At 45.1% G+C, this 25,049-nt stretch overlaps 1 protein-coding gene across 3 annotated transcripts in view; it reads right to left on the reverse strand.

The window, feature by feature from the left end:
* The window catches only part of FLVCR2 (FLVCR choline and putative heme transporter 2), a 62,315-nt gene that overhangs the window by 19,872 nt on the left and 17,394 nt on the right, over positions 1-25,049 (reverse strand). For 2 of the 3 annotated variants that reach the window (XM_079908962.1, XM_079908960.1), the window contains exons 2-4: positions 11,758-11,899; positions 10,602-10,676; positions 9,119-9,259 (exon numbers count right to left, since the gene is read on the reverse strand). In XM_079908962.1, coding sequence (XP_079765088.1) covers positions 9,119-9,259; positions 10,602-10,676; positions 11,758-11,899 — 358 coding nt within the window. The remainder of the gene's footprint in view (positions 1-9,118; positions 9,260-10,601; positions 10,677-11,757; positions 11,900-25,049) is intronic. The other variant, XM_079908961.1, reaches the window with a different exon arrangement.

The following is a 25,049-nucleotide window of genomic DNA, read 5'->3' on the forward strand; positions in this document are numbered from 1 at the left end:
GTGATGGTGGTAGTGGTGATGGTGGTGATGATGGTAGTGATGGTGGTAGTGGTGATGATGGTGATGGTGGTAGTGGTGATGGTGGTGATGATGGTAGTGATGGTGGTAGTGATGGTGGTAGTGGTGATGGTGGTGGTGATGGTGCTGGTGGTAGTGGTGATGGTGGTGATGATGGTGATGGTGGTAGTGGTGATGGTGGTGATGATGGTAGTGATGGTGGTAGTGGTGATGGTGGTGATGATGGTAGTGATGCTGGTAGTGGTGATGATGGTGATGGTGGTAGTGGTGATGGTGGTGATGATGGTAGTGATGGTGGTAGTGGTGATGATGGTGATGATGGTAGTGGTGATGGTGGTGATGATGGTAGTGATGGTGGTAGTGGTGGTGGTGGTGGTGACGGCAGTAGCATACACTCATGTACTAGGCACCTTACAATCTAAACACCTTACGATCCTCATAACAATCCTAGAAAGTACCTAATATTCTCATTCCCATTTTGCAGGTAAGAAAAATGCACACAGATTTTAAAAACAAATACAGAGGTCACTCTGGAAGGCCCACCAGGAGTCTTTTTAATTTTAACTAATTTTGAGGCTCACACAACTACCACTGGCACACCTGGCATTAGGTCCACTTAGCAGCATGTAAGAGAGGACACAGTTCATAGACAGGGCAGCCGCAGGAGCTCCTCTTCACTGGAGCCAGTCCACAGAACCCCAGTCCATAGAGCCATTCAGAAGCTATTCTCTTTTGCCCCCGAGGTGACAGCTCAGTGCAGAGAAAGGTGGGCATGGCACCCAACCCTGGCTTAACCCCTCCCAGGAGCCACTATTGCTGACTCATCCACAGGCATAGCTACCAGGATCTCCATAAAGGACAGGCCAGTGGAAAGGGTCACTGTGCTCAGAGAAGCACAAAGAATGGTTTCCCAACAGGGGTAAGAAGATCACCCAGTCCACCTGCAGTCATTTATATCACAATAGGTCTTTCTTATCAGAAGCAATGTTGCCTAAATGCAGTTGACTTACTCCCTTTGTCAGGCTCCCAGGGGAATGAGATACAAAGTTAAGTGAAGGTCAAATTCTCCTGCAAAATGGGGAAGGGAGTTTGGTTTGCCCTTCCCACCATCACACGGGTAGTAAGAGGCAGGGTTCGATTCAAACCCAGACTATGGACTCCAGGTCCTCCATCTTAAACCGTTGATTTCATATCCTTACAGATTTGATCCTCAGTGATTTCCCCAGCTCAGGTTACTGGCAATTTCGTGCCCCAGCCTCTCCCAGCAGGTCACCTCAGGGATGCAACAAGGTTGAGCTCAATGCCACCTGCTGAGGGGCACAGGGCCAACAGTCAGTCGGCAAACCCAGAAGTGTGACCAGATGTGACTGCAACTGCCACACTCATGGTCAGGAGGACTCTGAGACTCTCGGCAACTTCTCACCCAACAAGCATACCGGCCGCACCTTCATACCACACATCCAGCCACTTGGAAATTCCATTCCTGGGTCAAGAGAGCCCACAAGGAGTCACATTCCTGAACTGCGGGCGGGTGTGGGGAAGAAGCGTGCAGGGAGGAGGATGAACTCAGCCCCCCTCCTGCCCCTCAGCCCAACAGGGCCAGGGGCCAGGGCATACACGAGGCCAAGCTCAGCTTGTGCCCACCTGGAATGAACAAGGAGGGCAGAATCCTCAGGAAACTGCGAAATTATCCAGGAGGACTGGGCGAAAAAACACCCCACGTCAAACACCAGCACTTTCCTGACCCTGAAAAATGTGGAGAGAAACAGTCCTGATCAGGCTAACCCAGGCTATTGAGGCTGAGCAGCTCTGAGGCTTAAAGGTTTAGAGAAATCACTTCCAGATCAGCCTCCCTGGCAGCTTGTTAGAAATGCAAATCCTGACCCCACCCAGACCTCCTGCTGTAGACACTGGGAGTGGGGCTCCTCAGGCAATGTGTTTGAACAAGCCCTCCAGGTAATTCTGATAAGGCTCAAAGTTTGAGACCTACTGGCTCTGCTAGACTAGTTTGGTTTACCAATCACCATCCCCTGCTCCCAGCCAGACAGGAGACGGAATCAGGGCTAAGGTAGGGAGGATGTGGAGGGGGCAGGGGTTCATCCTGGAAGGCTACCATTCTTTCCAATTCTTTCTACAGTCCAACCTTAAAGGAATTAGAAATTCTGACTCTCTCTCTTGAATCTAGATGTCCCTCCCATATTGCCAAAGGTTGCCAGACACAGTTAAATGGCACAAGTCCACTCCACTGCCCAAACCAAAGGGTCCAGTGTCCACACTGAAGGGCAGGAATGACATGTGTGCTCTGCCCTGTGCATAAGTACCTCTTACAGGAATGCAGGTGACTGTGTTATATTCGGGTGTGATTATCCCCAACAAGGGAAGCCTGCCAGGTGAGGAAATGTGATGGCCCCTGAAAGGCCTGGTCACCCCTGATATCAGCCACCTGGGAGAAGTGCAGGTCACTGAGGGGGTGAGCTTTAGGAAGGCACAAGGGACTGACTTGTCATCACTCTGAGTTTCTCTCCTGTGTCAAGACTAAGTTTTTCCAAAGGGTGGTGGCATTTAGAAACCACTGGCATTAGAAAGCCTCAGAGTCTAAAAATGCAGATTCCTGGGCCGCACCCTGGACCAACTCAATCTGATTCCCCTGGATTGGGGCTAGGAATCCGCATTCTAACAACAACACAACAAAAGCCCTTGGCATTTCTTAAACTTGGGGATAAATGGCCTTGGGCATAGGAAGATCACAGACCAGGCCCAGGCCCTCAGAGGCTGGGGTTAACATGGAGGCAGCTGGGATGGGAAGGGGCTTCAGGAGAATCACCCATAGCACACCTACTCTAGAGGTTCTCAACCCTGCTGCGAACCAGAATCTCCAGGAATGCTTGTGAAAAGCAGATTCCCAGGCCCGGACCAGACTATCTGAATTTGACTTTCCAGAAGAGAGGCAGGAATCGAGGCACACACCACCCAGCACCCCAGGGGACTCTATCATCAGGCCAGCGTGGGAAACGCTGATCCCAGATCCCATCTCTGGGTTCTGGTTACTCTGTGTTCATTTCCCTTTTGTCCTTCCTGAACTTGTAGAAAACCCTCTTTTTAAAGGGCCAGCCTGACCTCGGCAAAAGCTCCAGGGAATCCCAGAAGGACCTTACACCCACCCTGAAGCCAGCATCTTGAAGGGGCACAAAGCCCCTGCCCAGGCCCAGGTCGGGCGGTGTAAAGCCCTTGAGAGCCCCAAGGAAAGGTGTCCTCAGGACACATGTTGAGGCTCTGAATTCAGATGCCCAACACTGCACAGATTCTTCAGAAGCAGAGCTGGAGGCAAGGCTGGGGGATGACAGGGAAGAGCAATCCCTTGGAGGACACTGTCCAGAAGAGGAGCCTTTCACCAGTCTGTTTACCAGGGCAGTCGTGAGCCATCAATGCAAAGACGTTAGGGAAGCCATGTGAAAGCAAGGCCTGGAGATCCGAGGGGGAGCCAAAGAAAGGTTCTTACTTCACCCCACCCCACGCCCACGGCTGACGCTCACCACAAGACCTGCCCAGCCCCAGGCTCTGGTGGACCCATGGGGAATCAGCTTCCAGCCCTGTGTCTTCCTGCGGTGACAGGGAGGGTATTTTGCTAGAGGAGGTGGTAGTTTCTCATTCCTGTGATATTTCAGCAACATCAAGCACAAACCCAGCCTCTGCACCTCCTTCTCTCTAAACTGGGCTGCTAGATTTAGTAAAAAGCAAAAACAGCACACCCAATTAAATTTGAATTTCAGCGTAAGAATGCTTCAAATAGTTGTGGGACATGTTTATACTAAAAAAGAATTTGTTGTGGATCTGAAATTCCAACTTAGCCGGATGGCCCTTAATTTTTGTCTGAAACCTACCTCTAAGAGTGTGGCCAGAAGCCCGTGGGGAAAAGGCAGCCGCACTGGAATTCCTCCAAAGCCTTTACTGTACCACCGCACCTTAGCTCGGGGCAGCTGACTCAGCAGCTTGGAGAAGCACTTGGAAAGTCACTACCAGTACAATACTGGACAACCCACCGGCTGCACGAGAGCTACTCCCTACGTGTCGAAATCTACCTCATTCAAAAAACAAAAAGACTGTAGGAAATGGTCAAGTTTCCCAACACAACAGCATTATGGCTGCACGCAGTGTTTTGATTCACAATTACTTTAAAAGCTTTCATTTCCATCCAGGGAACTCCAGTGGGAAGCAAATGTTATTACTCTTTTCTGAGGGGTGGTTCTTAGAGAGACACACGATGAGCACAGGATGGGTGAAGGTGGTACACTCAGTAATTAGCAGAGCTGACACTAAAACTTAGACCTTATATTCCTTACGTACCAACTCTGAACTCACTGGTCCCCCAGCCAAGGCTCTTACTCCAAAACATGTCCACCCAAATCCAGAAAATACATCCATGAAACACTATCAACTGCTTGATTCCCAACTACATGCTCTTAAGTGTTTATAATTCAGAGGAAAATAGGAACATCATATGTACTATGTAATGTACATATGCACTATATGGTTATATGTGTGTATATATAAACTGTGAACCATTTCCCTCTTCAAAGCTCAACCTGAAACTGCATGGAAGGTGGGAGGCATTCTGGGAGGTCTCAAAGGACTTAGTTGAATTTATAGAGGGTTTTTTTGATTGTGTGTGCATTTTTAATCTGGAGCAAAGATAGTGGGAGAAGAAAGCAGGGATTCTCAGGTGGACTGAGTGCCTTTACATGACCTGTAACCCTCAGAGAGATGCACTACGGATGAAACCTCACCATCCCCAAGTCCCAAAGATGGCCGGTCAGTGTAGGTAGGTCCTGCTTCTAAACCCCAGAACTACAGACCCTCATCTCAGAAGAAAGGCCATTGGTCTGAGGACTGAATCTGAGGAAGGACATACACCACTTCCACCCCTGCTAGACAGACCCAGAGGCTACTCAGTTGAGTGAGGTTGAAAACAGACCCCTGGCTCTGTCTCCAAGAGGCTCCTTTCTGCACAGGAAGGCAAAATGGTGTGGTGGTTAGGAAGACAGGCTTTGATCTCAGACAGACAGAAGTTTATATCTAAGCTCTATTGCTTGCTAGCTGTCTAATTACGGACGAGGAGCTCAATCAGAGCCTCAGTTTTTTTAGGTATAAAATGGAGCAGTTGAACACCTAATTCATGGGTTTCTTTTGAAGATTAAATGAGATAATGCATGCACTTCACATGGTGCCTGACACACAGTAAAGGCTCAATAACACGTTTTCCCAAATCTGTGATTCAGCCTAAGAATCATTTCCTTGTAGGCAAAGATCCCTGTCACCAAGTCCAACTCTCTACCACAAAAATAAGGCTTGTGGTTCTCTGACTATAATGAAGTGTGTACAAACAACCAGATTAGTTTAACTCCTCACTGGGATCACCTCAGGCCTTTGAGAAGAATGTTAATAAATTCTATCTACACACAACATAGTCAAATGCTTCCAGAGGCGCAGAAGTGGACTGTTTTTCTGAGGGCAATTTACTTCCACCTGTTTCTCTCTCCTCTGCTTCTGGGACTCCTGTTAGGCATGTGTTGGTGTGCTTGCTGGTTGCCCACAGGTCTACGAGGATCTGCTCATTTTTCTTCTTTCTTTTTTCTTTCTGTTCCCCAGACAGGATAATTGCATTTGACCTATCTTCAAGTTAACTGATTCTTTTTTCTGCCAGCTCAAATCTAGTGTTGAGCCTTCTAGTGAGTTTTTCATTTCAGTTATTGTATTTTCAACTCTAGAATTTATATTTGGTTCTTTTTGATTTGTCTTTCTTGATATTCTCTATTTGGTGAGACATCATTCTCTACTTTTCTTTCATTCTTTACACACTGGTTTCCTTTAGTTCTTGAATATATTTATAACAGCTGAGCTACTTTCTTTTTCTGTTACATCCAACCTCTGGGCTTCCTCAGGAACAGTTTTCTAACTGTGTATGGGCCCTGCTTTCCTGTTTCTTTGCATGTCTCATTTTTTTTTGTTGTTGAAACTGGACATTTTAAATATAATGTCAACTCTAGAAATGAGATTCTCCTCCTTCCCCAGGATTTGTTACTGTGGCTGCTGCTTGTTCACTGACTTTCCTGGACTCATTTTGTAAAGTCTGTGCTCTTTGTCATGTGCAGCCACTGAGGTTTCTGCTCCACTAGCTTAGTTTTGAACTAAGGATTAGACAGATTTCCTTAAGTACTTTAAGCCCACAAGTGTCCCACCTTTGCTGAGGACCTCTATGTGTGCGTTGGGACTCGCCTGTGATGCTCCAGCAGGGTGGTGACAACTCTGCCTTAGCCTTCACCTTCTGCTTACACAGAGCCTCCAGTTCAGCCAGAGGTGAGACTTCAGGGCTTTCTCAGGTCTTTCCTGGGCATGTGCACAGCTCTGCATGTGCATGTGGATTTCTAGATTCCTAAGAATATGTCAGAGCTTTCCAAAGCCCCCTGGACATCTCATTCTCCAGATTTTCCTTTCAAGACCTTTGGTCAGCCTCTTGCTTACCCCAACCGGTATTGCCACCTCAGGCAGCTGTGATGTTAAACAGTGATCGCTTTCAACAAATGCCCTGGAAATAGCGCTTTCCCACTGAGAAAGCTCTGAGTCAGGTCAAATATAGGCAAATCCTCTGAATGCGGCCTTTGCAGGGAACTGCCACAGAAGTCAAATAGTGACCTAGGGATGGGACTTCTGGGGGAGCTCCAAACTTGTTTGGCCCCCTCCAGTGGCTGTGAGGCTGCTGGTTTTCAAGGCTACCACAGAGCCTGGAAGAGGGGATCGGAATAGGACAAGTTAAAACACAAAGCTTGCGACTTTACTGTTATTCAGATATTTGTCTTGAATAGATGCTCACTGGATTGTTTCAAGCCTTTGGTTAAGAACCCTGAAACAACTGATTTTGATAACGTCTGCCGGTGGTGTTCTTGTTTTCATGGAGGAACAGATGATGCAAGGTCCTCACTCCACCATTCCAGAAGTGCTAACCCATTTATTCCCTGTGTTATCACTTAACCAAATAGATTAAGGAAGAGTGTCCAGAACCAAAGGATTAACACCACCCTGCCAGACTGAAGACCATATAAGCAACCAGCCGTACAAGATGGAAGGAAAAGGAGTTGCTTTGCCCCTAAAGCATGGCCCGGAGCTGAGCCACAGCGACCAGGAGCAACACTGTTCCTGGTACATTTTGTTCTTATTTCTTGCTATCATGGGTCAGTGACCTGACCCTGCCATAAACAGCGTCCAGAACCAAAGACCGCGACCTCTGGAATAAGGCCATTGCCCCGTTATTGCCACCATCACCACTCTCGTTCACAGAAGATGTTTATTAAGCACTCATCTGCTCTAGAATTCCAAGGTAAGCCTCAAACGCCCTGTTGTCAGGTGCCATAAGGTTTATGGTGGTCAAAGGTTGATGTACTCGAGATGTTTAACTCTAGGGAAAAGTGAAAGTTCTTAGAGGCACGGAATGCTGAGTCTGGAAGGGAACCCAAAGATCATCAGGTTTCACTATCCAGCTATAGCCTGATATTCCCCACAATATCCCCACTAAGTGGTTGGCTCCACCTACACTTGAATACCTCTCAGTGATGAGCAACCCATAGTATCTTTAGCTGGCCATCCTAAGTATTGGAAACTTTCTTTGTTTTGTGAATGAGTGCAGAGACATACTCAGAACTGAGAAGCTGTTCTGAGAGAGGGAGGAATGGAGACCAGAGGCCTTGGAGACTAACGTGGGTACCTGGGGCTATTCCAGATGAGAGGTCACCTAATCTGTGCCTCTCTACTGTGGATGATACCACCTCTTATCTAATGCCTCCGCAGATAAACATTTTAATTCAGGTGAAGGGCATTGATAAGCCTAAAGTGAAGCCCTGGTACAAGTCAAGGAAGGAGCATAGGCAGTCACGGATCGGGAGTGTAGGCTTTGGAGTCTGACAAATCTGTACTTGAATCCTGGCTCTGCCCTTTGAAAACTGTGTGTTCTTGAGCTATTACCTAATCTCTCTGAGTTTGTTTCCTCATCTGTTAAATGGGGAAAATTATACTATTTACCTCTCACCGGTGTGGTGAGAGTTAAATAAAATAATATATAAAAAGCCTTGGCACGTAGTAAATGCTAGTATTGTTGTAAGATACAGTTTGTGAGCCTAGAGAAAACCTGAGGTTATAGCCAACTGGGGTTTCACTGAGAATAAGTCACGTCAACCAATCTCACTTCTTTTCTTCTTCTGGTTACTGAGCGTGATATACACGCTTGATTTTAATCAAACAAACTGGAGGGTTAAATGGTCAGGGGTAAGCTGGATAGCAGCAGAGCTGGGTGGATCTGTAAAGACACCTTTAATGGGATGCCCTGAGGTTCCGTCCTTGCCCCTGTCTAGGACAACATTCTCATTAAACGTTAGAATGAAGATGCAGCAAACACCTTGCTGGAAAGGAAAGCCAATACACCAGCATAAATGTTGAAATTTATCTTACCAAAGCCAAGAAAGCGAAATGAAAGAGGGATGTTGTCTTGCATTCAGGTAAAGAAGGAGCAATGTTCCAAGATGAAGGATTGGCTGGGGAGTGATCATGTCACAAGACTCATATAAATATCCACCCACCCGCTCACTCAATCACTCATTTAATAACTCTTGGAGTATACTCCAGGTTGGCCACTGCTGAGGAGTTATAAAGATAAAAAGACATAAATTCCTACTCCCAGGGAGTTCCCAGTTTAGTGGGAAAACAGACCTGGAAATGATCTTTTTTTTTTTTTTTAATGCTAAGTGTTAAGATGTACCAGGAACAGCACAATAAAAGAGGAAAGGTCGCCTAATACTGCTTTACAGCAGTCATACTGAGATGAGACTCGGAGGATCGGCAGGCGTTTTGCCAGACAACTTGATATGGGAAGGAATGGTTGTCTAGGTAACCCAACATCGAAGGCCCTGAGACAGAGCTGTCTCTTCTGGTTGACCCTAAACGACGACTTCACATATACATTTGGGATTTGGAAACAGTAAGATGCACAGACACATCAGGCCTCTTGTCTCACACTCCCAGTTCCATTACACTCCTGGACACATCTATATCTTACCATAGGTGATGATAAGCAGCACAAAGTTGAGGTTTTTGAAGAGTCGGACGATAGAACTTAAGTATGAAGCATCAGGGGACGCCAAGGCATAGCTTAGGGATTGGGCCCTGCTGGGGGGATGTTTAGGCTTCTCCTTGAATACTGAAAGGAAAGAAACAGAGAGATCACTGCAAATCCCTATGGTCCCACCCTGCAGAGCTGATACATGGACGACAGCTGACTCCCTCATCTGAGAAGGAACGAAGACTCCAAAAGGAAATATTAATTCTTCAATTAAATCCTTTATAGTCTCCTCTCTTGAAGCTGCATCTCACTGTCTGTGGCTCCGTGACTGTGCCTTCGATTATTTTTTCTTAATGGCCTTTGGACGGCTGCAATCACTGGGCTTCCCAGGCAGTATTCAAGGATCAAGGAGCCGAGTAACAACCGGGGAATAACATACGGCAGAGCACTGAAGAAATTCAGTAGTAACACGGAGATAGGAGGGAAGTGAGAGCTGAGGCTCTGGGATTAGTGAGTCCAGTTAAGGACTCAGCACCAGAGCTCCCCCCAGGGGGGAAGGGACTGTGATGCCCATGCTGAGCACAGAGCCTGGCACATGCTGCCAATAAACATTCCCCGAATAAGGGAAAGGATCTTCTTCTATTGGAAAGACCCGGAGTCCATCCCTAGCTTCTCGAAGTCTGAATCAGACATCTGCCCCACGAGAAACCAGAGGATTAACACATGCTCCTGTAGGTGTGACCACTCTGATAGGAAGGACTGGGGGGGGACAGTGGGAAAACCATTTGCTTTATGTTCTATTTTCAGTACAACTGGTACAATCCATATGACTGCATTGATGGCGGTTCAGTTCTCTGGGGGCCAAATCAGTTTAACCAGCTGTTTGGCTAAATTGGTCCCCCAATTGGGTCCAAGTAAAGAAGCACCTTGGTGTGTCCCCAGCCCCCATGAGAACACCTCTGAAAGGTCAGGAAACTGCCTCCAGCTGGAGGAAGCTCTGGAAATGAGGTTTAGTCTCTTGAAGATCAAAGGTCTCCCCCCTCCATCCAGATAACCCTCCAGCCCTGACTTCACAGCCCTGCTCCTTCCTTCTCCGGAAACAGTCCTGGGTAACTTCCCACCACTGGGTACTTCTCAACCATTGTCCTGCCTGTTCACCTCCCCTTCTATCAGGGGAAAGAAATCAAGGCAAGAGGTTTTTTTTAATCTCGGCAACAGCAGCTGTTTGCTCAAGGATTTGGCAACCACAAATCACAGTTTGGATAAGATTTTTCAGTTCTTTATTCAATGAGCAACCGTCTGTGCTTACTAGTAAAACGCAAAGTGTAGAAATGGCCTACCTCCAGGATCTCTGCAAAGAACCAGGCCCTCATCTGCTACAAACACAAGAATTTGGAGCTGAGCACATTACAATTTGAAACTTCAAGTCTGGTCGAGATGGTTCTTTCGTGTTCTCAACCACAGCTTCAAGGCTTCTCACCTTCCCAGGAACACCAAGTTCTCCGTCCAAGAGATCCTGTGAGCTTTGAAAAGCCATCAGGCAGCCCTTCCTCAGCTTGGACCCCGGGGAGGAAATGACACAGTGAGAACAGCTGGATGACATACATGATTATAAAACTGTTTGACTCTGGAGTTGAGGCCAGCAGGAAGGAATGACACCTTTAACGTGCGAGGTGGAACTTTCGGATATTAGGAAGACAGCTGGTTAACTTTTAAAGACAAATGACTCACTGAAAATGAAAACCTCTACTGAATTTATCACAGCCCATGTGATAGCACTCAGAAGAGAAAAAAGGATATAAATGAACCAAATACCTCAATGATTAAATATACATACATAGAATATTAATAATATTAATAATCATTAATTCTCTGGGGCTGGTGGCTGGGATTAACAGGTACAAGGCTAAGTTAATGGTCATTCTTTTCTTTATGCTTTTTTGTATTTTCTAGATTTTTTCCATAATGAGCGTACCTTATACACATTTTAAAAAAGCATTTTAAAATGTGGGCCCCAGGCATTCCCAGGTGAATGTATGAGAGCATTAGTGTTTGTGGGTCAGTCCTATTCTGTTTTCTTGTGTTCCAGAAATTTAGGGTACGGAGTTAGACAACCTTAGGCTGGAATCCAGCCTCTGCCACTCACTGTCTAATCTTGAATAATTCCCTTATCTCCTCGTAAGTCACTGTTTCCTCTTGGTTAAGTGAGACTGATGCTGGTACCTCCCCTATAGGGCTGGTACCTCCCCTATAGGGCCATTGAGGAGTCAGTGAGATCAGGCACACTCAGCACAGGGCCTGTGACATCGTAAGTGCTCACCAGGGCTTCATCAAGGGGATCAGCAGGCTGCCCATTCATTCTAATGAGGTCATACTGGGGAACTGGTTAATTACAACTAACCTTTACTGAACAGCTAACAAAGTACACAGGACCAGCTAGCACTGAATCGGCAGCAACTACTCAGGCTAAAACATTTGAAGACCATTGGAAGCCTGGCTTCCAGTTTCTATAGATATGTTTTATAGATTACATGGGACCTAGAATGCTGCTCTAGGGCCACAGTCACAAGGTCCTCACCCAAGTCAGCAGGACCTCCCTGCCTCCCCGACCCCCATGAGCCTATTAATGACCTTACCGATGATGACAAGGATGAAAAGCAGAGTGGCCACACCTGCTATTATGTAGAACATGATGCTGATGTGGTAGGCAAGCTTGTCCTGGTCTTTGATGTTGGGTACCAAGACAGGAGGGACCAAGAACCCAATGGCAATTCCAAGCTATAGAAGACAGAGACAATCAATCGTTGTATCAATGGCCCAGAGGTGACAGCACACATTTAAGATCCTCCTAATTAGAAACATAATCCCCAACTTCCAGCCCTTCTTAAACCTCAAACAGGGATTGCTTCCCCCCTCAAGACATCAGAGATCTTTCTTTTGATTGACAGCTCAACTCACACACCCTTGACCACCCTCACTACCACAGTCTGTGAAAACGATTATAGCTGGGGTTCTCAACGCTGACAGGCTTTTCTCTAGCTACAAACTAATGAAGAATGGTCCCTATACTCCCATCTCTATGGTAGAGTAAAACAATGCTGGTTTTGCTTTTTGTGCCATTTAAATTCTTGATTTCACTGTATCTGTTCACCTGGAGCTGAGAGACCAGCTGAGGGAAAAATTCTACACCCTACAACCCCAAGAACTTGCATTCAGTGAGAGACAGAAGCCTAACGTCGCTACCACATTTACGAACACAGAAGCTTAAGTTCATTGTGTAAGTTAACTTTGTAATTTATAAAGCATCTGTGGTGTGAAGTCACACAACTGCATAAGTTTATACACACAGGACATGGGCACATGCAAAGTGGCTATAAATACATATACAAACACAACCCAACAAACTGAAACATCTTATATCTGCGTTGCAGTTCAAACTCCAGTGACCTGAGATAACATGCCTTGGGTGTTTCTGAGGGCAGAAATGCCTTGATTCAGGAGTGACTAGCTGTGATAGAACTCCCCAAACCCTTCTGCCATACAAAATACCAAGGTGGAAATTTGAAAATAGTGTGAGAACACACGAAATACCCAGGTCCAAATTGTAAGAGTGAGAGAAACTGAGTAAGTCTTTTGTGTTAAGGTCTCATGTTTCCTTTATTGAACCTGAAAGCAACCGCAGGTAGAGAAGCAATTTGCTTTCAGGCCAACACCATTCACCAGCTGCCAATGTGCTGATCATCGTTATTGGTTTTCCAGCCTGTCAATTATAGCCACTCAGAGTGGTCACCAGCGATTCTCAGCTCTGAAATACTCTCAAAAGTCATCATCAATAGGCTCGGTGCAGGGTTGTTCCAATGTACACTGTATACAATCAACAAATCAAACTGATCTTTAAAGCATCTACTATTTGAGGAGATTGGTTCAAGATGGCCGAGTAGAAGGACGTGTGCTCACTCCCTCTTGCGAGAGCACAGAAATCACAACTAACTGCTGAACAATCATCAACAGGAAGACAATGGAACTCACGAGAAAAGATACCCCACATCCAAAGACAAAGGAGAAGTTACAGTGAAACGGTAGGAGGGGCACAATCACAATAAAATTAAATCCCATAACCGCTGGGTGGGCAACTCAAAAACTGGAGAACACTCATACCACAGAAGTCCACCCACTGGAGTGAAGGTTCTGAGCCCCACGTCAGGCTTCCCAACATGGTGGTCTGGCAATGGGAGGAGGATTTCCGGAATCAGACTTTAAAGGCTAGTGGGATTTGATTGCAGGACTTCGACAGGACTGGCGGAAACAGAGACTCCACTCCTGGAGGGTACACACTAAGTCGTGTGCGCATAAGGACCCAGGGGAAAGGAGCAGTGACCCCACAGGAGACTGAAACAGACCTATCTGCTAGTGTTGGAGGGTCTCCTGCAGAGGCGGGGGGCAGCTGTGGCTCACCACAGGGACAAGGACACTGGCAACAGAAATTCTGGGAAGTACCCCTTGGCATGAGCCATCCCGGAGTCCCTCATTCACCCCACCAAAGAGCCTGGAAGCTCCAGGGCTGGGTCGCCTCAGGCCAAACAACCAACAGGGAGGGAACTCAGCCCCACTCATCAGCAGACAAGCAGATTAAACTATTACTGAGCCCTGCCCACCAGAGCAACACCCAGCTCTAAGCACCACCAGTCCCTCCCATCAGGAAGCATGTACAAGCCTCTTAGATAGCCTAATCCACCAGAGGGCAGACAGCAGAAGCAAGAAAAACTACAATCCTGCAGCCTGTAGAACAAAAACCACATTCACAGAAAGATACACAAAATAAAAAGGCAGAGAGGACTATGTACCAGATGAAGGAACAAGATAAAACCCCAGAAAAACAACTAAATGAAGTGGAGACAGGCAACCTTCCAGAAAAAAGAATTCGAAATAATGATAGTGAAGATGATCCAGGACCTCAGAAAAACAATGGAGGCAAAGATCAAGAAGATGCAAGAAATGTTTCACAAACACCTAGAGGAATTAAAAAACAAACAAACAGAGATGATAATACTATAACTGAAATGAAGAATACACTAGAAGGAATCCATAGCAGAATAATTGAGGCAGAAGAACAGATAAGTGATCTGGAAGACAGAATGGTGGAATTCACTGCCACAGAACAGAATTTTAAAAAAAGAGTGAAAAGAAATGAAGACAGACGCAAGAGGGAAGAGATATGGGAACATATGTATATGTATAACTGATTCACTTTGTTATAAAGCAGAAACTAACACACCATTGTAAAGTAATTATACCCCAATAAAGATGTTAAAAAAAAAAAAAAAAAGAAAGAAATGAAGACAGCCTAAGAGACCTCTGGGACAACATTAAACACACCAACATTCGCATTAGAGAGGTACCAGAAAGAGAAGAGAGAGAGAAAGGAACCCAGAAAATATTTGAAGAGATTATAGTCAAAAACTTCCCTAACGTGGGAAAGGAAATAGTCACCCAAGTCCAGGAAGCGCAGAGAGTCCCAGGCCAGATAAACTCAAGGAGAAACATGCCGAAACACATAGTAATCAAATTGACAAAAATTAAAGACAAAGAAAAATTATTAAAAGCAACAAGGGAAAAATGACAACATACAAGGGAAATCCCATAGGGTTAACAGCGGATTTCTCACCAGAAACTCTACAAGCCAGAAGGGAGTGGCACCATATATTTAAAGCAATGAAATGGAAGACCTACAAACAAGATTACTCTACCAGCAAGGATCTCATTCAGATTCCAAGGAGAAATCAAAAGCTTTATAGACAAGCAAAAGCTAAGAGAATTCAGCACCACCAAATCAGCTCTACAACAAATGCTAAAGGAACTTCTCTAACTAGAAAACACACGAGAAGAAAGCGGACCTACAAAAACAAACCCAAAACAATTAAGAAAAAGGTAACAGGAACAAACACATCGATAATTACGTTAAATGTGAATGGATTAAATGCTCCAGCCAAAAGACACAGATTCACTGAATGGATACAAAACAAGACCCATACACACACTGTCTACAAGAGACCCACTTCCAACCTAGGGACACATACAGACTGAAAGTGAGGGGATGCAAAAAGATATTCCATGCAAATGGAAATCAAAAGAAAGCTGGAGTAGCAATACTCATATCAGTTAAAATAGACTTTAAGTTAAAGAATGTTACAAGAGACAAGGAAGGACACTACACAATGATCAAGGGATCAATCCAAGAAGAAGATATAACAATTATAAATATATATGCACCCAACATAGGAGCACCTCAATACATAAGGCAAATGCTAACAGCTATAAAAGAGGAAATCGACAGTAACACAATAATAGTGGGGGACTTTAACACCTCACTTACACCAATGGACAGATAATCCAGACAGAAAATTAATAAGGAAACACAAGCTTTAAACACAATAGACCAGATAGATTTAACTGATATTTATAGGGGATTCCATCCCAAAACAGCAGATTACACTTTCTTCTCAAGTGCACATGGAACATTCTCCAGGATAGATCACATCTTGGGTCACAAATCAAGCCTCGGTAAATTTAAGAAAATTGAAATCATATCAAGCATCTTTTCTGAACAAAACGCTATGAGATTAGAAAACAATTGCAGGGAAAAAAGCGTAAAAAACACAAACACCTGGAGGCTAAATAATATGTTACTAAATAACCAAGAGATCACTGAAGAAATCAAAGAGGAAATCAAAAATACCTAGAGACAAATTACAATGAAAACACGACAATTCAAAACCTATGGGATGCAGCAAACAGCAGTTCTAAGAGGGAAATTTATAACAATACAAGCCTACCTCAAGAAATAAGAAAATATCTCAAATAAACAATCTAACCTACACCTAAAGGAACTAGAGAAAGAAGAACAAACAAAACCCAAAGTTAGTAGAAGGAAAGAAATCATGAAGATCAGAGCAGAGATAAATGGAATAGAGACAAAGAAAACAATAGCAAAGATCAATAAAACTAAAAGCTGGTTCTTTGAGAAGATAAACAAAATTGATAAACCTTCAGCCAGACTCATCAAGAAAATGAGAGAGAGGACTCAAATCAATAAAATTAGAAATGAAAAAGGAGAAGTTACAACAGACACCGCAGAAATACAAAGCATCCTAAGAGACTACTACAAGCAACTCTATGGCAATAAAATGGACAACCTGGAAGAAATGAACAAATTCCTAGAAATGCACAACCTTCTGAGACTGAACCAGGAAGAAATATAAAATATGAACAGACCAGTCACAAGCACTGAAATTGAAACTGTGAATAAAAATCTTCCAACAAAAAAAGCCCAGGACCAGATGGCTTCAGAGGCGAATTCTATCAAACATTTAGGGAAGAGCTAACACCTATCCGTCTCAAAGTTTTCCAAAATATAGCAGAGGGAGGAACACTCCCAAACTCATTGGATGAGGCCACCATCACCCTGACACCAAAACCAGACAAAGATGTCACAAAGAAAACTACAGGCCAATATCACTAATGAACATAGATGCAAAAATCCTCAACAAAATACTAGCAAACAGAATCCAACAGCACATTAAAAGGATCATACACCATGATCAAGTGGGGTTTATTCCAGGAATGCAAGGATTCTTCAATATACGCAAATCAATCAATGTGATAAACCATATTAACAAATTGAAGGAGAAAAACCATGTAATTTTCTCAATAGATGCAAGAAAGCTTTTGACAAAATTCAACACCCATTTATGATAAAAACCCTCCAGAAAGCAGGGACAGAGGGAACTTACCTCAACATAATAAAGGCCATATATGACAAACCCACAGCCAAAATCATTCTCAATGGTGAAAAACTGAAACCATTTCCTCTAAGATCAGGAACAAGACAAGGTTGTCCACTCTCACCACTATTATTCAACATAGTTTTGGAAGTTTTAGCCATAGCAATCAGAGAAGAAAAAGAAATTAAAGGAATCCAAGTTGGAGAAGAAGTAAAGCTGTCACTGTTTGCAGATGACATGATATTATACATAGAGAATCCTAAAGATGCCACCAGAAAACTAGAGCTAATTAATGAATTTGGTAAAGTAGCAGGATACAAAATTAATGCTCAGAAATCTCTTGTATTCCTATACACTAATGATGAAAAATCTGGAAGAGAAATTAAGGAAACACTCCCATTTACCACTGCAACAAAAAGAATAAAATACTTAGGATTAAACCTTCCTAAGGAGACAAAATACCTGTATGCAGAAAACTATAAGACACTGATGAAAGAAATTAAATATGGTACAAACAGATGGAGAGATATACCATGTTCTTGGATTGGAAGAATCAATATTGTGAAAATGACTCTACTACCCAAAGCAATCTACAGATTCAATGCAATCCCTATCAAATTACCAATGGCATTTTTTACAGAACTAGAACAAAAAATCTTAAAATTTATATGAAGACACAAAAGACCCCACATAGACAAAGTAATCTTGAGGGGAAAAAAAAAGGATCTGGAGGAATCAGACTCCCTGACTTCAGACTATACTACAAAGCTACAGTAATCAAGACAATATGCTACTGGCACAAAAACAGAAATATAGATCCACAGAACAGGATAGAAAGCCCAGAGATAAACCCATACACCTATGGTCAACTAATTTATGACAAAGGAGGCAAGGATATACAATGGAGAAAAGACAGTCTCTTCAATAATTGGTGCTGCAAAAACTGGACAGCTACACGGAACACTCCCTAACACCATACACAAAAATAAACTCAGAATGGATTAAAGAACTAAATGTAACACCAGACACTATAAAACTCTTAGGAGGGGCTTCCCTGGTGGCGTAGTAGTTGAGAGTCCGCCTGCCGATGCAGGGGACACGGGTTCGTGCCCCAGTCCGGGAAGATTCCACATGCCACGGAGCGGCTAGGCCCGTGAGCCATGGCTGCTGAGCCTGCACATCCAGAGCCTGTGCTCTGCAACGGGAGAGGCCACAAGAGTGAGAGGCCCGCGTATCACAAAAAAAAAAAACCTTTTAGGGGAAAACACAGGAAGAACACTCTTTGACATGAATCACAGCAAGATCTTTTTTTCTTTTAAATTGTTTTCCTTGTTTCTATTTCATTTATTTCTGCTCTGATCTTTATGATTTCTTTCCTTCTACTAACTTTGGGTTTTGTTTTTCTCCTTTCTCTAGTTCCTTTAGATATAAGGTTAGATTGTTTGAGATTTTTCTTGTTTTTTTTTTTTAATTATTTATTTTTGGTTGCATTGGGTCTGCTGCTGTGCACAGGCTTTCTCTAGTTGCAGCAAGCGAGGGCTACTCTTCCTTGCAGTGCAAGGGCTTCTCATTGTGGTGGCTTCTCTTGTTGTGGAGCACGGGCTCTAGGTGAGCAGGCTTCAGTAGTTGTGGCACACAAGCTCAGTAGTTGTGGCTCACGGACTCTAGAGCACAAGCTCAGTAGTTGTGGCGCACGGGCTTATTTGCTCCATGGCATGTGGGATCTTTCTGGCCCAAGGCTTCAACCTGTGTCCCCTGCATTGGCAGGCAGGTTCTTAACCACTGCATGACCAGGGAAGCTTTTTTCTTGTTTCTTGAGGTAGGCTTGTATTGCTATAAACTTCACTCTTAGAACTGCTTTTGCTGCATCCCATAGGTTTTGAATTGTCGTGTTTTCATTGTAATTTGTCTCTAGGTATTTTTGATTTCCTCCTTGATTTCTTCAGTGATCTCTTGGTTATTTAGTAACATATTATTTAGCCTCCATGTGTTTGTGTTTTTTATGCTTTTTTCCCTGCAATTGTTTTCTAATCTCATAGCATATTGCTCAGAAAAGATATGATTTCAATTTTCTTAAATTTACCGAGGCTTGATTTGTGACCCAAGATGTGATCTATCCTGGAGAATGTTCCATGTGCACTTGAGAAGAAAGTGTAATCTGCTGTTTTGGGATGGAATCCCCTATAAATATCAATTAAATCTATCTGGTCTATTGTGTCATTTAAAGCTTGTGTTTCCTTATTAATTTTCTGTCTGGATTATCTGTCCATTGGTGTAAGTGAGGTGTTAAAGTCCCCCACTATTATTGTGTTACTGTCGATTTCCTCTTTTATAGCTGTTAGCATTTGCCTTATGTATTGAGGTGCTCCTATGTTGGGTGCATATATATTTATAATTGTTATATCTTCTTCTTGGATTGATCCTGTGTAGTGTCCCTCCTTGTCTCTTGTAACATTCTTTAACTTAAAGTCTATTTTAACTGATATGAGTATTGCTACTCCAGCTTTCTTTTGATTTCCATTTACATGGAATATCTTTTTGTATCCCCTCACTTTCAGTCTGTATGTGTCCCTAGGTCGGAAGTGGGTCTCTTGTAGACAGCATATTTATGGATCTTGTTTTTGTATCCATTCAATGAATCTGTGTCTTTTGGCTGGAGCATTTAATCCATTCACATTTAACGTAATTATCGATATGTTTGTTCCTGTTACCTTTTTCTTAATTGTTTTGGGTTTGTTTTTGTAGGTCCTTTTCTTCTCTTGTGTTTCCCAGTTAGAGAAGTTCCTTTACCATTTGTTGTAGAGCTGGTTTGGTGGTGAATTCTCTTAGCTTTTGCTTGTCTGTAAAGCTTTTGATTTCTCCATCAAATCTGAATGAGATCCTTGCTGGGTAGAGTACTCTTGGTTGTAGGTTCTTCCCTCTCATCACTTCAAATATATCGACGCCATCCCACGGTGACTTTTCTCCAGGAGGAAATCGGCTTTGGCAGTACTTTCATGCCCAGTGTGGAAACCAAAACATAGGGATTGGACTGTAAGCTGCTGCCTCTTCTGTTTTTTTCAGAGCATATTTTTTCCTACTTCTTGAGAGCTGTGTTCAGTGATCGTGCACAGCTCTATACCCAGCTCCTAGTTCCTGAGTCTGTCCCTTAGCAGGAACTCAGTGATGTTGGCTGGCTGGACAGACAGACAGATGGACGTTGGTGGAAGGTCTTGTCTACGCAAAGCTGGCAGAAATACACGGGTCTGCCCACTAAGGACCACATTCTTTCTACAAACCACATTGTCCTCTCATTGGTAAGGGCAGAAAATGGGTACATGGGGGACTGGGAAGAGGGCAGAATGGCTGACTGGTTTTTGTGCATCTACTAGGCACTGGGTATCTAATAGAGTTTATCTTTTTCATTCAGCCCATGAACTTTTGCAACAAAGACAAAAATGAGAAAAACTGGGGGTGGGCACCCAGCCAGCCTATGTGCCCACAGGCGGGTAGCAGAAGAGCTGGGCTCCTAAACAAGTTCTGTCTGACTCCAGGCTCCAGCTCACCTCCTGCCTACCAGGAAATGCTACTGGTGTGACACTAGTCAACACGGAAGCCTGTATTTTCACTCCTTTGAGTTCTGTCTCGCATTTGATAGAACACCACCAGGGTAAAAACCAGAGACCCACAGCCCAAGTCTGGACAAGAATCATTTAAAGAGTTGATGGAATGCTGCTCCCAAGGGTGGGATCCGTACCTTTCTCACACTCACAAAAAAACAAAGACCCAGACTATGAATGTAAGGGATTGAAAATCACCATTAACTGGTTTTGACTTGCCTTATGCCCCAGCATTTGTTCTGTAGTTTTATCCTCCTCAACAAAATACAGTCAGGAGCAAAATACACAATACACAGACAGTCTCCGCTCTTCAGAGCCTATGAGCCTAATCACAACGGTTCACTTCACCCCAAAAGAAGATGTTTTACCAAAATGGGGTGAATAAAGGATGGAGAGGCAGACTGGGATACTCAATTTTTGTTTTCGATTTGATTTTTGCCCTTTCTGCAAACTCAAGGGTGATATTTAAACACTGTTGCAATAGCAGCGGTCACGAGCACTTCCAGAGCAAATGTCACAGTTAAAAACATGCCTGTGCAGCCTGAGGGCTTCGGGTGACAGGAAGAAGCCGTACTCTGTGTCATGCATCACTTGTCACTCCAGCTCACGCACTCGGCAGAGCCAAAATAAACCCAGAAACCACTAGGCTGCATCTGGGGTAAGATGCCCACACTTGACCAACAACACAACACAACACGTGTTATGTTGGCTCTGAGATCCACAGAACTACTGTCCCCAACACCATCCATGTGGGGCACCCCTGCAAAGCCCCAAGTCACAACTGAATCCAGGCAAAAAGCTGCCCTCCCAGTGCTGCCTGGTCATGAACATGCCCAGACCATCAAAGGAAGACCCTGGGGCTTTCACAAAAGGCAGGGAGCTCTGCGTCAACACCATGGTGAGCGCTTAGTCCACTGGAACAAGGACAGACCACTGGTCCCCATCCGAACCCTCTTCCAGGGTCCCAGGCACCTCATCCTCCAGACCCAGGTATTGGCCAGCAGGATCCTGCTCATCTTGGTAGGAGGCAACCACATCAGCAAGCAGGTTCTCACCCGCCCAACCTCATTCCTCCTCGGTCCATTCCTGCCCCAGGCATGCCTGCTGATCAGAGAAAGATGCGCCCACTCTCAGCCCCATGGCTGGGTCCCCATTGCCTCATTCCTTCCCCCTGGGCACAGTCACCCGATCAGGGTGGCATGTCTCTTGCATTTCAGGACTCCCAACAGCTGGCTTTCTGGCGTCAAGGGTCAAAAATGTCCCCTTACTGGGCCAGCAGCTTTCCCTGCAGCAAAGCTCCTGGGCTTGAAGGCTTGCTTCAAAGTTGGTCTCCTTATGACCTAATCGGAGGGTCACCATGCTCCTCAAGGAGCTCACACCCATGTGGTTCATTTTAACAGTGAACATTGTTCATTTTGAAGTGAACCCCTCCCCCTTCCTCCTTTCCACCCCAACATCCCTCAGACATGTCGTCACTCTACACAGTGGTTAAGGCCTAGGGCTCCAAGTTCAGAAAGGTGTGCGTTCACACACCAGCTCTGCCAGTTAGGAGATGTCTGGCATGGGCACGTTAATTCCCCTCTTTGTGCCTATTTCCTAATTCACAAAGGAAGGTACTGCCTACTTCACACCCTCTAGCTCAGGGGGGTGCTCTGACGCCTAGTGAGCCCATTTGAGTGGACTACTCTGCAGAATGCTTTACACCAGGAGGGCTCACTCCTCTTCTGCAAGCCTGCCTCTCCCACCCCGCACGCTCTCCCCCAGCAATGGCGACAGGCAGGGGAGGAGAGGCCACTGGGACAAACAAGATGTGCTTGGTTGACCGATGGCAGCCCCACAGACACCTGCCCTGGCTCTCCTCATCCTTCTCTGCTCATTCTCTCTGCCCTTTCTCATCTCTCAGCCCCCTGGCCTCTGCCCTCTCACAACCACGCTGTCCGACCCTCCCCCGCCGTCCTTGGACGTCCACATTGCATCAGCTCCCCGCCCCCTTTCAGATGATGTGACCTCTCTCCCACCAGCCTGCATAGCGTGTTCAGAGGCACCTTCCTCGGCGCTGCTCTGACCACGTGGTCCTGCTCAAGAACCCTCAAGGAGCCAGCCCTCTCCCAGGGAGGACCACATCCACACCCCTCAGCCTGCTGTTCTTAGCTTTCTTCACATCCCGTCCCACCTCCATCTGCTTCCCTGGATGTCCCCGGACTGGATGATTCACAAGTCCAACCTTTCATCGACTGGTCTCAACCTTTATCCCAGCAGACTCATTGCTTGCAAAGGTCTCTCTCCTTGAGTCTTTTAGAGCCCATCTCACCCTCAGTTCCTTCACTGAGTTTTCCTTGGTCATGCTAGTGAGGCTTGATCTCCTTGCCCTAACTCCTCTAATCCTTTGGTTTTCAACCTTATTTGTGACACTAGTCTAGTGCCTGGTAAACACAAAAGGAGTTTACTCGATAAATGGGTACCGAATGAATGGGCTGCAGTTAACTGGCATGTCAGGAAAACGTCACTACCCTTCCAGATTAGCCATGAGCCCAGATCTGGGGAAAGATGTCGTTGGAAATTTAAATCTAGACAAGACTCTCAGAGAAAGTATGCTATTTAAAAAAACACCATTGGGGGTTGTTTTAAAATCAGCACCACATGAAAGATAAATTTGGGTTCAACCTAGATTTCCACACACCATGTTTGCTCAAAGCTGACCAACCCCTATGAGCAACGTTAAGCACACGGCAGGATGCCACCCTCACAAGGGTGTTTCTATGTGATGGGTGACCACATACAGGTGTGTATCTATACATGTCTATGTACACTAGCAAGGATCTTAATGATCTAAAGATTAATCAGACACTAAGTGTCACAGACTACAACAGTTGAGGAAAACTTAGCTACATAGGCAAATGTATGAAAATGTGACTACATAAAGGGTCACTTAAGTCCATGCAGAATTTATGGGCACTAAAATGTGCTACAATTATAGTATGTCTAATTTCCATCCCATACAAAACGCGCCCACCCTCTCCTGGGGCTGCGTGTCTGGACACTGGTACCTCAGGCGTGGCCATCGGGGCCACCAGCAGGGAGGCCACCACTACAACCTGTCTCCCAGGCCCACGTCCACGTGGGAATTATACACAGCGCTCGGAAGTGACTTCAACACTCACGGCCCATCCCTACACCCTGCTGTGAGCATTTAAACACCACGAAGTGGTGCTGCTAGGCAAGTGGTGCACACTCGCTACATAGTTCTGCTCCTATTGGCCAGTGCCAGGTAAACTTAGACGTGTGTTTACACCTCAGTGAAAACACTACACCTCAGTGACTGAAGAATAACTAATTTGGGTAAAATGATGCACAAACAAAGGTTCCAGGATCCCCAATGTGGGTCTCCGTTAGAGTGAAGGTACATGGCAGGAAAGCCAACTTTGGATGTGGAGGAGGCTCAGAGGGCGGTCCTGGGACTGAGGCTTGGATGCCCCAGAAAGAAGCAAGGAGAGCGAGGTGGCTGCTGGGCACGGAAACACTGAACTTGAACTACAGCTTAATCATGAGGACAAGCTCCCAGCCACCCAGGACCACCAGGCAGCGTCTAGGAACACACCGCAGTCGGCAATCACGTGCACGCAAAGCCTGCTCACATGATCGTATTTTTGAAATTCCCAAATCCAACCCCTTGGCTTCTTCTAAAAAGGCCAACTGAGGATTAAGGAGGCAGCAGACCTTCAGGAACAAAAACAATCCCACTGACCTGGGGGCAAATCGCCCATGAAAGAGCTTTATGGATTTCAAAGGCTAGGCTTAGGTCCCTAAGAACTTGGGAAGCAGGGTCACAGCTGGTTGAATATAGACTTTCTTAGAGTCCCTCCCCAATCACAGGGTTTGTCTTCAAACCTGTGATTGTGCTGGTGGCTTATATAACCTCAGCTTGGATTTCCTCAGTCCTTTGGGGTAAAGAGGTTAGGGAAAGGCAAGAAGAGCACTAGTGAAATCAGGACAGCCTGTAATCACTGCTTCCCAGGGAAGGTAAGAATAGTGACCACGGCTGACCCATTGTGCTCGCCACGCCACAGTTACTGGCCTAGGCACTATTAAGTGCTACACACATACACACACTCTTTTAATCCCTATTTTTAAATGGAGAAAACTAGCCTTTAGGTAGCTTGCCCAGGGTCATAGAACAGCAAGTGTTCTATGCTGGGCTTCAAGTTCAGGCCACGGGTACTAGAGTTTGACCCATTCACCATTTGGCTGAATGTTCAGGTCTTGGCTGTTATTCAAACTAGAAGGAAGGAAACTAACACATAATGAGCACCTACTGTGCTAGGCAGTTGCTAAATGATGTTTCACGTTATTTCATTTAATCCCTTCCAACAACTCCCTAAAGTTGTCAGGATTATCTCTGGTTTGGTTTTTACAGATGAGAAAACTGTAACTTGCCCAAGTTCACCCAGCTTCTAATAGCAGAACTGAGATTCAAGCCCATGGCAATCTGACTCCAAACCCCTTGACGAAACAGGTGAATTTCACGGAAGTAAATGCCTCAGGGACCTG

The sequence above is a fragment of the Stenella coeruleoalba genome (genome assembly GCF_951394435.1).
Source record: "Stenella coeruleoalba genome assembly, chromosome: 2".
Taxonomy (NCBI): domain Eukaryota; kingdom Metazoa; phylum Chordata; class Mammalia; order Artiodactyla; family Delphinidae; genus Stenella; species Stenella coeruleoalba.